The following is a 13,556-nucleotide window of genomic DNA, read 5'->3' as shown; positions in this document are numbered from 1 at the left end:
CGCAGTTGGATGAACTTGAAAATAGGGATTTATAATGGAAATGGTGGCTGACAGACTTTATGATAGTAGCAAAGGCTACTGAATAATTCTGTGCTGAAGGTATTCTCAGTACTAAAGAGGTGTCTGCAGAATTAAAATAGTTGTGCAGGATCATCCCTAATTTAAAGATAAAAGTGTATTCAGGTATCTTAATGCCTAATTGTATGAATATAATTACTAGAGGGAGCCTGTCTGGAGAGCATCTGAAGGCACAAACTCTTTATCATCCCTATAATAGCTCATATTATAAGTAGACTTGTAGAAATGAGTTAGTGATTTTTTTTAAACACATACGGTGTAAGAATGTACTTAAAATTCGTGTATATCCTAATTTGCAGCGTTGGACTTCTGTATAAGTAAAAAAGTACAGGGATGAGTATTTCCCTCGTTAGTATGAAATCAAATAATGACTAAATGATGGAAAGAAAAATTATTCCTCAGGTTTTCATTGATTGATGAGAGTTGTATGTGACTGCCTCTAGATTCTGCCACCACAGCTTTGAGCATCAGCTAAAGGAAAGTGCCAGAGTGGTGTGTGAGACTGTGTTTTCAGGCCTCCCGGCCCCTGCTGATTCTGAGAGGGTTCCCCCAGCAGCAGGTTGCATTGCAACTAGATAACCTGGCCAGGCTTTGTATTATTAAACAATGAATTTGCATAAAATTTTATGGCTTTTGTCAATGAATTTTTTTAAGCCAGTGTGATCTATAAATGTTGAATAAACATGAAAAAAAGTCACTTTTTTTTCTTTTGTACTAACATTTGATTCTCGCGTTGTATTATGTTCATGGTTGAACAGTGTATTGAAATATCTCTCATCATAGCATAAATATGTCTACCTCATTTAACAAAATCTTAAAGTAAAACTGTACAAAATTGTTATTTTGTTTAGCATCCTATATGCCAGGCATGCCAAGTGGAATCTCTCCCTATCCACCAGGACACCCTCCTAACCCAAGGTAAGTTATGCTTTAAATCCAGTCACTGAAGGGGATCTGCTGTGCTGGTGCTGCTTCTGAGAATCCCACACCCTGTTTGTATCTTCTTTTGATGGAGATTGAATTCTTGGATTTATTTTTAAATTACACTGCTACCTCAATATAACGCTGTCCTCGGGAGCCAAAAAATCTTACCTTGTTATAGGTGAAACTGTGTTATATCGAACTTGCTTTCATAGAATCTAGTCCAACCCCCTGCTCAAAGCAGGACCAATCCCCAAATCCCTAAATGGCCCCCTCAAGGATTGAACTCACAACCCTGGGTTTAGCAGGCCAATGCTCAAACCACTGAGCTATCCCTCCCCCTTTGGTCCATTGGAGTGCGCAGCCCTCCCCCCGCCCCGAGCGCTGCTTTACTGCATTATAGCCGAATTAGTGTTATACCGGGTCATGTTATATTGGGGTAGAGGTGTATTATGGTAGTGTATTCAGAAATCGAGGATTCAATCCTTGTCAATAGCAGAGGAAAAGTTTGAATAGGGCTAAGCCTTTTAGTGCTAATTGATATACAATTGTTAGGTTTGGTTAGAAAATTTGCTTACTGCACAGTGTTCCTTGCTGGATTATTGCTCCTCTTGTTGCACTATATAAGAGATCAGTTTTTATGGGATAGGTCCCCCTATTCCTTTTTAAATGTATTGCCCAATATCAATTCATGCAATTGATTGCTCAAGTAAGAAATCATTTTTTGTTTAAACCTCTCTTCTAGGCAAATATGGAATACCCCTTGTTCTCTTCTTTGCCCTCAATCCACAAACAATATAAAATCAAAATGAGCCATGAATAACACAAGATAAGAGATGTATGTAATGTTTTTAATGACTTTTAAGTGTTGGAGGAAAAAGTAGTTTGCACATTAATTCAGTCTTCTGAAAATGTGCTAAACAGTCAAATTCCAATTTTTAAGTAAGTCTCTATTTAACATCACCTCTGTCACAATCTATACTCTAAAAGCTCTGCTAACAGAGGTGTCTCTGGCTATTTTATGGTGCCTTTTTCTTGTTATGTTACTACCCGGTATAAGTAAACTTGATACCAGAGGGATTTGGTTACTGAATTTTAAAAGAAAATTGAAGTACTTACTTCTGTTAACCTAAAGAATAAATATTAAGATTGTTTTGACAATTCATTGTAAGAAATATGTCCGTGTTTCTATATGTCCCTAATTGAGAGTGGTGCTGGTATTAATAAACTTAATGTAGAAAGCCGAGTTTGACCCAATAAATGCATTTCAGTATTGTGAGGGTATGACACAGACAGGAGGCTTTCATAGTTGTTGTAAAGTCCATTTTATTGTTTGAGATTTGTAATCTAATACTTAAATATTTTGTAAACAATTAACAGTCTAGCCTTACAATTTTTAGTGTCTCCTGCCTTTCTCATGATTTCATCTGCAGGGCTGCAATTTCTGTATTCCAAACTGTCATCAGAATGGAACTTTCTTTTTGTTAATTATTCATTGTTATGCAAAACATTTTAAAATATTTTAATTAAATGCAGGGATTAGGAAATAGTTTATTGTATTAATATAAAATCTGCACTTTGGGTATGATCCAAAGCCCTTTGAAGTAAATTGAGACTCACTTTGACTTCAGAGGGCTTCCATTCACTCCCTTTTTGAGCATGGGGTGGCACTGAATGTAAACCTTTTGATAAGTATGCCATGCAGTCATTTATCTTCCATCTGTTTGGGTGGGAAATACTTGTTTATTTTTATTATTGCTCTGCTCGTATTTCACTTCTGTCTTGGAGCAAGTGATGAGCTCCTATAGTATAGAATAACTGTAAAAAAAAAAATGGTGCTGCAGAGAGTATAGTCTAGGGTCTTGTTAGGAGGAGCAGCACACGTGTCACTGCTTCTGGCAGACTGGAATTTATTTTTCTGACTGATATAATGCTCTTCTCCAATGAGCACTTAATGCAGGGGTGGCCAACCTGAGCCTGAGAAGGAGCCAGAATTTACCAATTTACATTGCCAAAGAGCCACAGTAATACGTCGTCAGCCTCCCCATCAGTTCCTCCATATCCCTCCGCTCCCAGTGCCTCTCGCCCATCGGCAGCCCGCCGATCACCCTCCCTGCACCTCCCAATCAGCTGTTTCGTGGCATGCTGGAGGCTCTGGGGGGGAGGAGGAGGGGAAGGAGCAAGGGCATGGCAGGCTGAGGGGAGGGGGTAGGAAGGGGTGGAGTTGGGGCAGGTCCTGTGGCAGAGCCAGGGGTTGAGCAGCGAGCATCCCCTGGTACATTGGAAAGTTGGCGCCTGTAGCTCCAGCCCCAGAGTCGGTGCCTATACAAGGAGACCTATTAACTTCTGAAGAGCCGCATGTGGCTCCGGAGCCACAGGTTGGCCACCCCTGGCTTATTGCATGTTAAAAAGACCTAAAAGACAATTAGTCTCAGAAAATAAATGTGCTAAATTCCTCTTGTAATACATCATTATGAATATCTTTTGTGCCTCTTTTTATTAAATGTTCATTTATTACCCAGTTTTAAAAGTCCCTCTAGGTCAAGAGCCATAAATTATCATATTTTGGGGAAATAGTCTCTAATATTATTTTTTAAATTATAATTAAAATACTGTTTACTACAAGTAAGTGATAGGTGTAGATCAGTAAAGTAACATATCATTTACACTTCCAATGTAATAGTTAGTTTCCATTTTGAGGGTAAATGAAGACAGATTAAATGTCATCTGCCCAAACTGTCAATTGCCTTGATGAATGAATTTGTTAATAATATCTGTATTTGTCTCCCTCTCCTTCCACAAAAATTCTTAATGGTACTGTGACAGAAGAATTTTTTTTACCTCACTATAATAATATTTTTATTACATGATAAATAAACTTTTAACATTAGCTTTTTACACAACAAAAACACTAACTTTTTATTTTGTGTTTAACAGCTGTACTACAGTTAGTTACTATCATTGTGTCAATCAAAACTCTAATACAATTTAGTACGTAAATACTTTTTCTTCAAATATTTATGGTTCCAAGAGTGGTTCTTCAGGATTGTAAAATAAATTAATCCAATTGAAAGGAACTTGAAACATTCAGGACATTTGACCAGCAAATAACTTGTCAGAGATACAAATATAATGGTATAATTTTAAATTATATGAGAAATTGTGAAAGACATCTTTAAGCTAAATTAGTAGTGTATCCTGTGAAGAAGACAGTAAAGTCTCTACTGGCCTGTAGTTTGAGGCAGTACCTTTACTTGTAAAAGTGGCTTACATTTGAAAAGGAAACTTGTTTTTTCTTTTAGTATGATAACCTTGTAAAAAGTTTTGGAATCAAAAGTTTAGCACTGGAAAACTTAATGTAAAGTTGATGTACATGGATGTTCTGCAAATTCTTGCATAATGTTAATATAACTTTCTTTACCAAGTGGCTACCCGGCCTATCCTTATCCACCTGGTGGTCCATTTCCAGCAACAACAAGTGGTCAGCACTACCCATCTCAGCCTCCTGTGACTACTGTTGGTGAGTAACTTTTTGAAAGTATCTCTCTTTCTGAGTTCTAGAGAAAGCAAAGGATCCAGCTGTAAGTAGACAGGTTAAAAAATCACATTTATGAAGCAGATGTAAATTGCATCGTACTTGTATGGTAGTTAAAACCTGAACTTTTAAGCAGATACCATTTAACATATATTTTAAAATATCCATTGTGTTTTGTTTCTTCCGGTCAGGAACTTGGTAAATTGTCTTCCTTCTATCCATAGTCTCTGATTTGTGAACTTTCTGAAGAACAATGCTATAGCCACCCTACATTTTTCTTTCCCCATTTGATAAAATGTGACATTTTTATTGCATGTGCGGTGCTCTGTGTATTTGTTGTTTTGTTTTTAAAAATTGTTGTTGTCCTTATTTTAGTTATCTATTGGATTCATTTAATTTGATCCAAGAGAACCATCTAGTAAATGGAGATTCAGAGCTATAACTCTAGTTTGATAGCAGTCCCTTCCAAACATTGTGTGTGAAGTAGCAATCACTTGTAATATGTTTACAGCCCTTGTCTCCTGCAAAATAAGTACCGTAAGTAAAAACAAGAAACGACAAACAAGTTTTAAGTGTGTATGTGCTCTTTATTTAGAAATGCAGTATCTTTTAGTATATCCCATGTATATTAATTTTGTATTGGGCACACAAAATTATATCTTGAAACTGGTTTGATTGAGGTACCTGAGGAAAATATAAATCTAATCTGATAACTCAGGGTAAGCAATTGACCTTATTTTCTTGCAACACAAGATGTGTATTTGTTTGCACTGTAAAATCTTTTGTGCTCTTCACTTTGTTTTGGGAACTATATTAGTCACGGTGAAGGATTGGGACTGTGGTGTTTTTGAGGTTTACTTTTTGAAAATGAGCAGTGTCATTCGGGGGGGGGGGCATATTTCATTTAAATGGAGGGCTTAAACTGTGTCTCTTTCCGAAGGCACCATATGCCAATCTACATCCTTGTTGCAGTATTTCTGGCCTCTGAAGTAGCTCTAGCAATTATCGCTTTAAATGCCAGACTGCATTGGCAGCACCAAAAGTGCTCACTTTGGTTACCAGGAGACTCAGAAACTATGGGATGATGTGGCAACTGAAGGTAATGCCGTCCATCAGCCAAATGAATGAAGAGAGAGATGGGGGTGGGGTGGATATGTACAAGTCGGCATGGGATTTAATGCATGGGCTACTTGATCATCTTTTCTTGCACTGAACCTTTTGAGCAGCAGTACCCAGGAGGCTGGCTCTTATGCTTATATGTTTGTACTTCCTCAGCTATCTGGACTACAATTCTTTGGAAAGCTGAGTGACTTCCAGTATTTGATATTAGTCTCATAGGTTAGCAAGAGGGGATGAGCTCCAGGAAAAAGAGAGCTGTCTGATAGGAGTGGTCTCCTTACATCTGTTGTTTTGGGCCCTCTGTTAGTTGTGGGGAAAGTTTGCAAGAGTATTCCCAAAATAACAATGAAGCTAGTATTTATTTTGGGGTGGAGGGTGTTCTGGGGTTTAGTAAGTCTGCGAAGTTCTCAAGCTCTGGCAAGACCTAGTGCAGTGGTTCTCAAACATTTCTTTTCACGGACCACTTGAAAATTGCTGAGGGTCTCGGCTGACCACTTAATGATCTTTCCAAATGTTGTTTGTACCATTAACTAGCTATTGTAAACCGCTTTGGATAAAAACACTATATTTAAAAAAACCTTAATGATAATTTTGTTCTACAAATAAAAGCACACAACTCATATTTTCATGTCAGTAGTTTTACCTTTCTAATGTGATGGATGTGCCCTCTCTCCCCCACCACAGCAGCCCCTGAGCTGGGGCTGGGAAGGAGAGGGGGGGTCTCTCCCCTGCTACTGCAGCCACATTGCTGAGGCTGGGAAGGAGGGCTGTTTCTCCCCAGCAGCCACAGCCCTGGAGCTGGGGAAAGTTGCCTCTTTCTCTGGCCGCCGCAGTTCTGCACATCCCAAATTCCCCCCACCCCCTCTTCTTACCCCACTTCCCCCTCCCACCTACCCCTTAGTTCCCCCAAGGCCACCACCTCATCTTACATGTGCGTCTTCTCCAGTGTCCAGACACCTAATTAGTGGAGCCACGCCTTGCAGCTCCTCTAATTAGGTGGGTGGCCCTTCATTCGCTCGTGTGCAGCTGCCCAGGCATGCACCTTTAGAGGGAACTATCCATGGACCATCTGAATGGAGCTCGCAGACCACTGGTGGTCCACGGACCACAGTTTGAGAACCTCTGACCTAGTGTATTTCAGGACCTTCATCCCTATAGGAGACAAAGAATATATATTTGCCATTGTGGGACCATTCCAAAGAGACATGAACATGGATTACCTTCTATAGATTTTTATATCCAGTACAGGCACTAATTACCAGCAAAGACGTCTGAAGGAAGGTAAATTTTTCTTCATGCATGTGGAGGGAACATGTTTGTCTAACCAGATACTGGAAGACGACTGGGTCTCCCAGATTATGGTTGAGTATGACACATTTAGAATTTATGCATCTGCCTCACTTGTGGTCTTGGCTTTTCCAAAGTATGGAGTATGGCAGAGTGAGCCATGTTTAAGGGAGTTGAAGGGCTGTTAGGCCACATGCAATTTATAAAGGTGGAGTCCAGACCAAAGCATTAATATTTGTTTGTGTTCTCTTAATAGCAGATGCCAGAAGAAAGCAGAAGCAGGTATGGATTTGTGGTCATTCGTATGTTTTCTGGGCAGAAAAACGGGCACTCGTAAGAAGCTTTGGCCCACAACTGGGCATTCGAGTGGAGGATGCCAAATTGCACTGGATAGGAAAGAGCGGCATGATGTGGGATCAGTTAATACCCACTCTGTTTCATGCACGAAGGCGTCTGCCAGATCCTGATGTGCTGGTGATACACCTGGGAGGAAATGATCTGGGGACAACAAAATTTGTGGATCTTATCATCCGAATTAAGAAAGATTTAGGATTTATCAAGCACACATTCAAGAATGTCATTCTGGTCTGGTCAAACATTGTGCCCCGAAAGGCATGGAACCAAGAAGAGACGTATAGATTCATGGATAAGAACAGAAAAAAAGTCAACAGGGAAATTGGCAACTTTATGAAGTTTATCGGAGGGTGTGTGATCAGACACGATTCCCTTGTACCAGAGTCTCCGGGTTTATTCCATCTAGATGGTGTCCTCTTATCTCAAAGTGGTACTGATGTCTTCAACCTGGATTTACTGAGTGTTTTGGAGACTTTGATATGACTTTGGAGGAAGTTTGACATTATTGGCCATGTTTTTGACAAGTAGGAACCTCACCAGGGGTAGGGAATACACCGTAGGAGGATTCCCAATGATATGGGGATACTTTGGTAGTGTTGGGAGTTGCCATCTCTCATGTGGGGGAAGCAGTACTGGTTGCTGAATACATTTCAGAGGTTGATAAGTGTTTCTGGCACATAATATTTGTTACCCCACTATTAAAATGAAATGTTATTCCCAGATGCTAAGCTTTGTTGTTCTGCAAGGTCTATTTAACATTTTATTTTGAGCTTACTTTGATTAATTTATGTAACTTGTTTAAAGGGACACTGCCAAATAGTTTTTACCCCCTTTTTAAATACACTATCTTCTCTATGTAAAATCATTCAATAGTAGGTAGCTTTGTGATAGGACCTAACGTATAATTGAACTTTTTGAAGCATTTCATTATTAGAGATACAGTAAGACGAACTATATGGACATATTCACGATGACATTTTCTGACACAGTATGCAACTTTAAAGGTATGTAAAATAGGAAGGTAGGTTGTCTGGCAGAGCAGGATGTTGTGATTTGAGACTTCAGGGTTCTATTCCCAGCTCTGTCACTGATTTATTATGGAAATAAGTCAGTTAACTTCTCCATACCTCTGTTTACCTGTCTGTAAAATGCATAATAATTACCTCAGAGGGGTATTTGACAGTTCTGATGACAGTTACTATAGAAGTTCAGTCTTGTCACTGTGAAGGTATAGACTCTTGACATAATGTCCTTTTTAAATAACAAACTATTTTTAAAGACTTGAATTTGTTATAGTATTTTTGTTTTTTAAAGATGTTTGAAAACAGATTCTTTCCTTACCAATTTTGTCCTTTTCCATCTTTCCAACAGTTTTCCTCTTTCTAACAAAGCATAAAATTAACAATTTTGTGCTTGCCCCAATATCTTTGATGTTTTCAGCGTAGCCCTGGCAAAAGTGTCTGATGCTCCAGAACCAGTAAGAGGCATTCTTGCTTTTATTTTGCTCCTTCAGAATTGAGGCCTTTTAAAACTTTCTCATATTGTGGATTTTCTTCTTCTTTGAAACTGCTTTACTGATTCACTTGAAACTCAGGTTTTTTCTAATGTTAAATTGCTATAAACTGCTTGACAGTGTCTCTTTAACTTAGTGATCATGTAGAAAACTGCAGCATTTTCCTTCCAGTAATTGTTGCGGTATATTGATATTTTTGTTGTAGGGAAAAAGCTTTGGGCCTGGTTTACAGTTTACTTTTTGCATATAGCCAACCAGCACTATAATTTAATTTTGTTAGTTGGGAGTGCTGAGCTACAAAAAATCAAAATATTGTGAAATGTGTTAGCAAATATATTATTCCAGGTAGTTAAGATTTAAAAAATTAAATTTTGTAGAAAAGAATTTTAATATTTCAAAAATCTCCATCTTCTCTCCTGTCTCAGTTCCCATTGTCAAGATATGTATTACATAACGTTCATTAATTTGTATTTAAAGTAGTTTTGGTCAATGGACTCAAGGAACCTGTTTTATTTTCTTAAATGAAGACTCCTGTCAGTATTTTGATAGCTCCTTGATGTAGCAATTTGCATTTGGAAATCTCTTTTTGACAGGACTTGAGAAAGGAACTGCTTTAACCTTACCAGGTGCCCCTTCTCCCCATTTTCTCTTTAATCAAGTCTTCTTCCAGAAAGATATTGGTTATGCAGGGAATTGCCTGCGAAAGGACACTTGTCAGAGACAGGATAGAGGTGAGTATTAGGAGTGGAGGAGTGTTCATTCTCCACTATTCTGGCCTTACATTACTCAAATTCCCAGCCTCGCCAACTTTTTGGAGGAGGAATAAGGAAGCTGCAGTTTAATAGAAAACACCACAGTCTGTATACAGGACTCTAAGGCAAAAGTAATAGAATATAGGACAGTGTGCAGCCTAAAAGTTAGTTTGGTGAAGCTTGCAGTAGGGACATTGGAAAAGATTTATTTGAGTATTCATCTCTGTTCTTGAATACCTCTGAAGGTTTCCCTCCTGTACAGGGCAACTCTGTAGCCTTTAGAGGAACTGGGGTTGACTCCCTCACGCACTGGGAAAGGTTCTGCTCAATACATACGTATCAAGGACTTAGAAGCACTTCCAGCACGTATGGCATGGGTACGTTTTGTACCCTACACTTGGATTAGAATGTTCCCCGATGGAAATACCTACTCTCTGGCGAGGTCTACAGTCATATTTATACCTTTTTGATGTTGGACGATGTTGATGATTAATGCATTTAATTTGTATAACTTGGTGATTGTGTTTTACAAATAAAGTTGTAGCCTTTACTTTCTAGTCATCTTGTGGTGTTTTAATGAACACATGACATGGAAGGATGTGAGTTTACAAATTCCTTTTTGAGATAGTGTCTTTGTGAATATTAACTACAGCCTGTTGAAATGTTAGTCGGTACTAAAACATTCTAAAAATACTTCCATAACCGTTTCTAACTTAGTCTGTAGAGTTCAAAAAGTTTAAAAGCACATGAAAGTTAAATACCTTACTTAAGACTTTTTTTTAAAAAAAGGCAATAGCTCATAATACAGATAGTTCAGCCTGATCAACGCGTATTTGTGACTGAATATGACTTCGTTGCTATAGTTTTTGTTAAGGCAGTCAGTTGGTATTTAGTAATCGCTGTGGTTGAGTATCTGTTGGTTTATATATTTCAACCTTTGGTCAAAATGTAGTAATTAAGGTGCATAGCATTAATTGTAAATTTTGTTGTTTACTGTTACACGATAGCAGTGGTGAATGTATGTATGTATGTCAGGATTTCTTCTCTTTCGTATTCTCTCCATTTGGTGGTATTCATGGAGTTACTGAGATTGGTTTGCAGAAACCATTGTCTTGTCGGGTGTTTTTGCTTAGGTTTGCCTGACAGTGCTTGTATGCACACTGTGCATGTAAACTTCTTCTGCAGGATCTCTTTTAGTTTGCAGAATTCCATTGGGAGTTCTTGTTCTGGTCTGTAGGTAAGTAACCCTTTTATCTAGACAATATCTCAAAAGATGGTGCTAACGTATTGATTGTTGGGATTAGTTTCTTTAGCATCTTTTCTTATTTTTGTTGGTTTTATCAAAAATAGGTGGTCTGAGTTTTCTGTTCATGTTAATGAAGATATGTAGTTGTCTTAATAGGTCTGTTTGCTGATATATTCTTTTCATAAATGTGTACACTTGAAGCTGATCTGGGGATAGAAGATAGTCATTGGAAATTTGCTGACGTACATGCTGAACATGTATTTGCAATTTTGCATTTGATTTGCATTAGCCTTTGTTGCTTGGGAGATGTTCGTATCCAAGGGTGATCAAATAGTTTCTTCATAACAGCATCCTTCTAGTTAGATTCTGGCATTTAGCCACAAACCCTAGTAGGGGACAGGACAGTGCATTGCTGCCCCATCCTACGGAGAGCTCAGAAAGGGATTGTGCCTCGTGCATGCCCAATTTCTTCTTGGTACAGAGAGGGAGGAGTGCAGAGGCTGCACTATCCCATAGGGTGGTGTGACCAATTTTCCTCTCCCAGCCTGTGGCCCACATCGTCCAATGGAACAATGTGTTTTCTACCTGGGGATAAGCATAAATGGGAGGAAGGGGAAGTTGACCATTGGAGTACATGGCAAAGAGAGGGTGTTGCATTGACTTGCACCTCCTCTGGAGCGATAAGCACCCTCCAGGGTGCAGGGAAGCAACAATCCCTTAGCTTCCCCAAGCATGGGGCTGAGATTGCCCTGACACTTGTGCAAGACTTGCCATGGGAGGAAAGGTCCCTTGAGCCCTCCCCTCCATCTTTTATAATGTTTTTTGGCATGGTTCAAAAGTTTAGTTCACATTGCTCTTCGAAGTAATCACACTTGATTTTTGCTCTTCATTGCGGTGTACTAAACTGCATTATAGTTATGGCTGAGAAAGTGCTTCATTTTAAGGCTGTGTTTTCAGACTCTCTACACAGTATCTGTATTATAGTGGTGTGCCAGTTCCACTATAGTTGTTTGAGTTGATCCACAGTTAATCTGCCTGTTTCATGCCAGTAGAGATGGGAATAGTGTTATGCTAGTTTGATTACTGCAGGTTTGGATATGCGTGAACTGATAACTACTTACATTGGCTACTAGTAGCTGTATATGCACCACCATTTAATGAGGGAGTAGGATTTTTTGAGCAGTCAGATCACTTGCATGCATCCTGCCTTAGACCAGCTTGACAGCGTGATTTATCTCACTGAGCTGCTTGATGATTTTAAAGAGCCCCTCCGAGGCAGCTTGGAGTTTATTCTGCCACATTGGAATGAGTGCCATAACTTTGTTCCCTATTCCTTGTGACCTGGGCTGTGCCATGTGCTCATACGAGACAGTCTCTCTTTCTCTCTCAGGCTTTTAATAGATTATCCTAAGCAAAATCCAGGAGTTCTGTGAGCCTTTTCCTAAACTTCCCCCTCAGGAGAGGTCTTAAGCTCCCACTCATCACTCACTCGATTCTAGGGTGTCACACCCTCCTTCCAAAGAGCAGTGCAAAAGGGGAAAACCGGATGCTTAGTGAATTTCTTTATAGGCAGACAGCAGATACAGTAGACACTTGTCCTGATCATGTGACTGCTGATCTACAAACGTTTCCAGCATTATTTTAAGTGTCTTATTAAATCTTTCCACCAGTCCTTTGGCTTGATGGTGATATGCAGAGGTCCACAAGTATCTGACCCCATGTTTCTCCCATTAGCCCTGGTGAAGGGTTGATATAAATATGAGCCTCTGGGGAACTTGCTGGGAGGAAAGCCCACCTTGCTGAAAATTGACAAAAGAGCATCAGCATCTGTTTCTGCCTCTATGGAAGACAGAGCTGCAGTCCTGCAGGATAGCAAGTAGCATAATCTATCACCCCTAGTTTGAATTTCTTTCCAGTCTGGGTCTCCTTACTACAGAGTCCCACAATATCCATGGTCAGCTTCAAAAAAGGTTCCTCCACTCTAGGTTCCTTTACTATTCTTGAGCTTTTTCCACCTTCTGGTAAGAATCACGTATTTTGAGTATTTTTTGAATGCCTCAAACTCCAGAGCCGTAAAAATTATGCAACAGCCTGTGTTTTGTATGCTGGATCTCCAGATGCCCTGAAAAAGGGATATCTTCGGAGAAGTTTAACGTCCTAAGATGATACTTCTGGGACACCACTTAACTGACTCTTGATACTCTAAGTCTCTGTCTCCCCTGGGGAAAACCATTCCCTGTAAAGGAGTTGCTTATTCCACAGGAATCTCTCCCTGCATTCCTCAGATAAGAGGGCTTTCTGCACTGGGACTGGCCACTGCAGCCCTCACCAGCGGCGACACCAGCACTCGGGGCAGCAAGCCACAGGGGGTGCCCTGCCAGTCCCTGCGATGGCAGTAGTCAGGCTGCCTTTGGCAGCTTGCCTGCGGGAGGTCCACGGATTTGGCGGCAATTCGGCGGCGGGTATGCCGAATCCGCAGGACTGGCGGACCTCCCACAGGCAAGCTGCTGAATCCGCAGGACTGGGGACCTCGTGCAGGCACGACGCTGAAGCAGCCTGCCTGCCGTGCTTGGGGCAGCAAAAAAGCTAGAGCCTCTCCTGGCCCTCACCTTCTCTAAGGAGGGTTTGGAACACAGCTGCCAGGGCAGGGAGTGTAGCCTGCTCCTCCCTGCTAAACTTTCCCCCCCTCTTGGCTGGGATATCATCCAAAGCAACACTTAACTCAGCATATTCTCACAGGCTGGCGGGGAC

General features: G+C 40.1%; 1 protein-coding gene across 5 annotated transcripts in view; it reads left to right on the top strand.

The window, feature by feature from the left end:
- TSG101 (tumor susceptibility 101) overlaps positions 1 to 13,556 on the top strand; it is a 50,682-nt gene that overhangs the window by 18,862 nt on the left and 18,264 nt on the right. For 2 of the 5 annotated variants that reach the window (XM_039535592.1, XM_039535589.1), the window contains exons 6-8: positions 930 to 996; positions 4,425 to 4,519; positions 7,197 to 10,109. In XM_039535592.1, the coding sequence (XP_039391526.1) occupies positions 930 to 996; positions 4,425 to 4,519; positions 7,197 to 7,777 (743 nt within the window). In that variant the 3' untranslated portion in view covers positions 7,778 to 10,109. Of the gene's footprint in view, positions 1 to 929; positions 997 to 4,424; positions 4,520 to 7,196; positions 10,110 to 13,556 lie in introns of those variants that run through there. The other 3 variants (XM_039535591.1, XM_039535590.1, XR_005597749.1) reach the window with 2 other exon arrangements.

Source organism: Mauremys reevesii, linkage group 4, assembly GCF_016161935.1.
Source record: "Mauremys reevesii isolate NIE-2019 linkage group 4, ASM1616193v1, whole genome shotgun sequence".
NCBI lineage: Eukaryota > Metazoa > Chordata > Testudines > Geoemydidae > Mauremys > Mauremys reevesii.
This window is presented reverse-complemented; position numbering and strand designations above follow the sequence as displayed.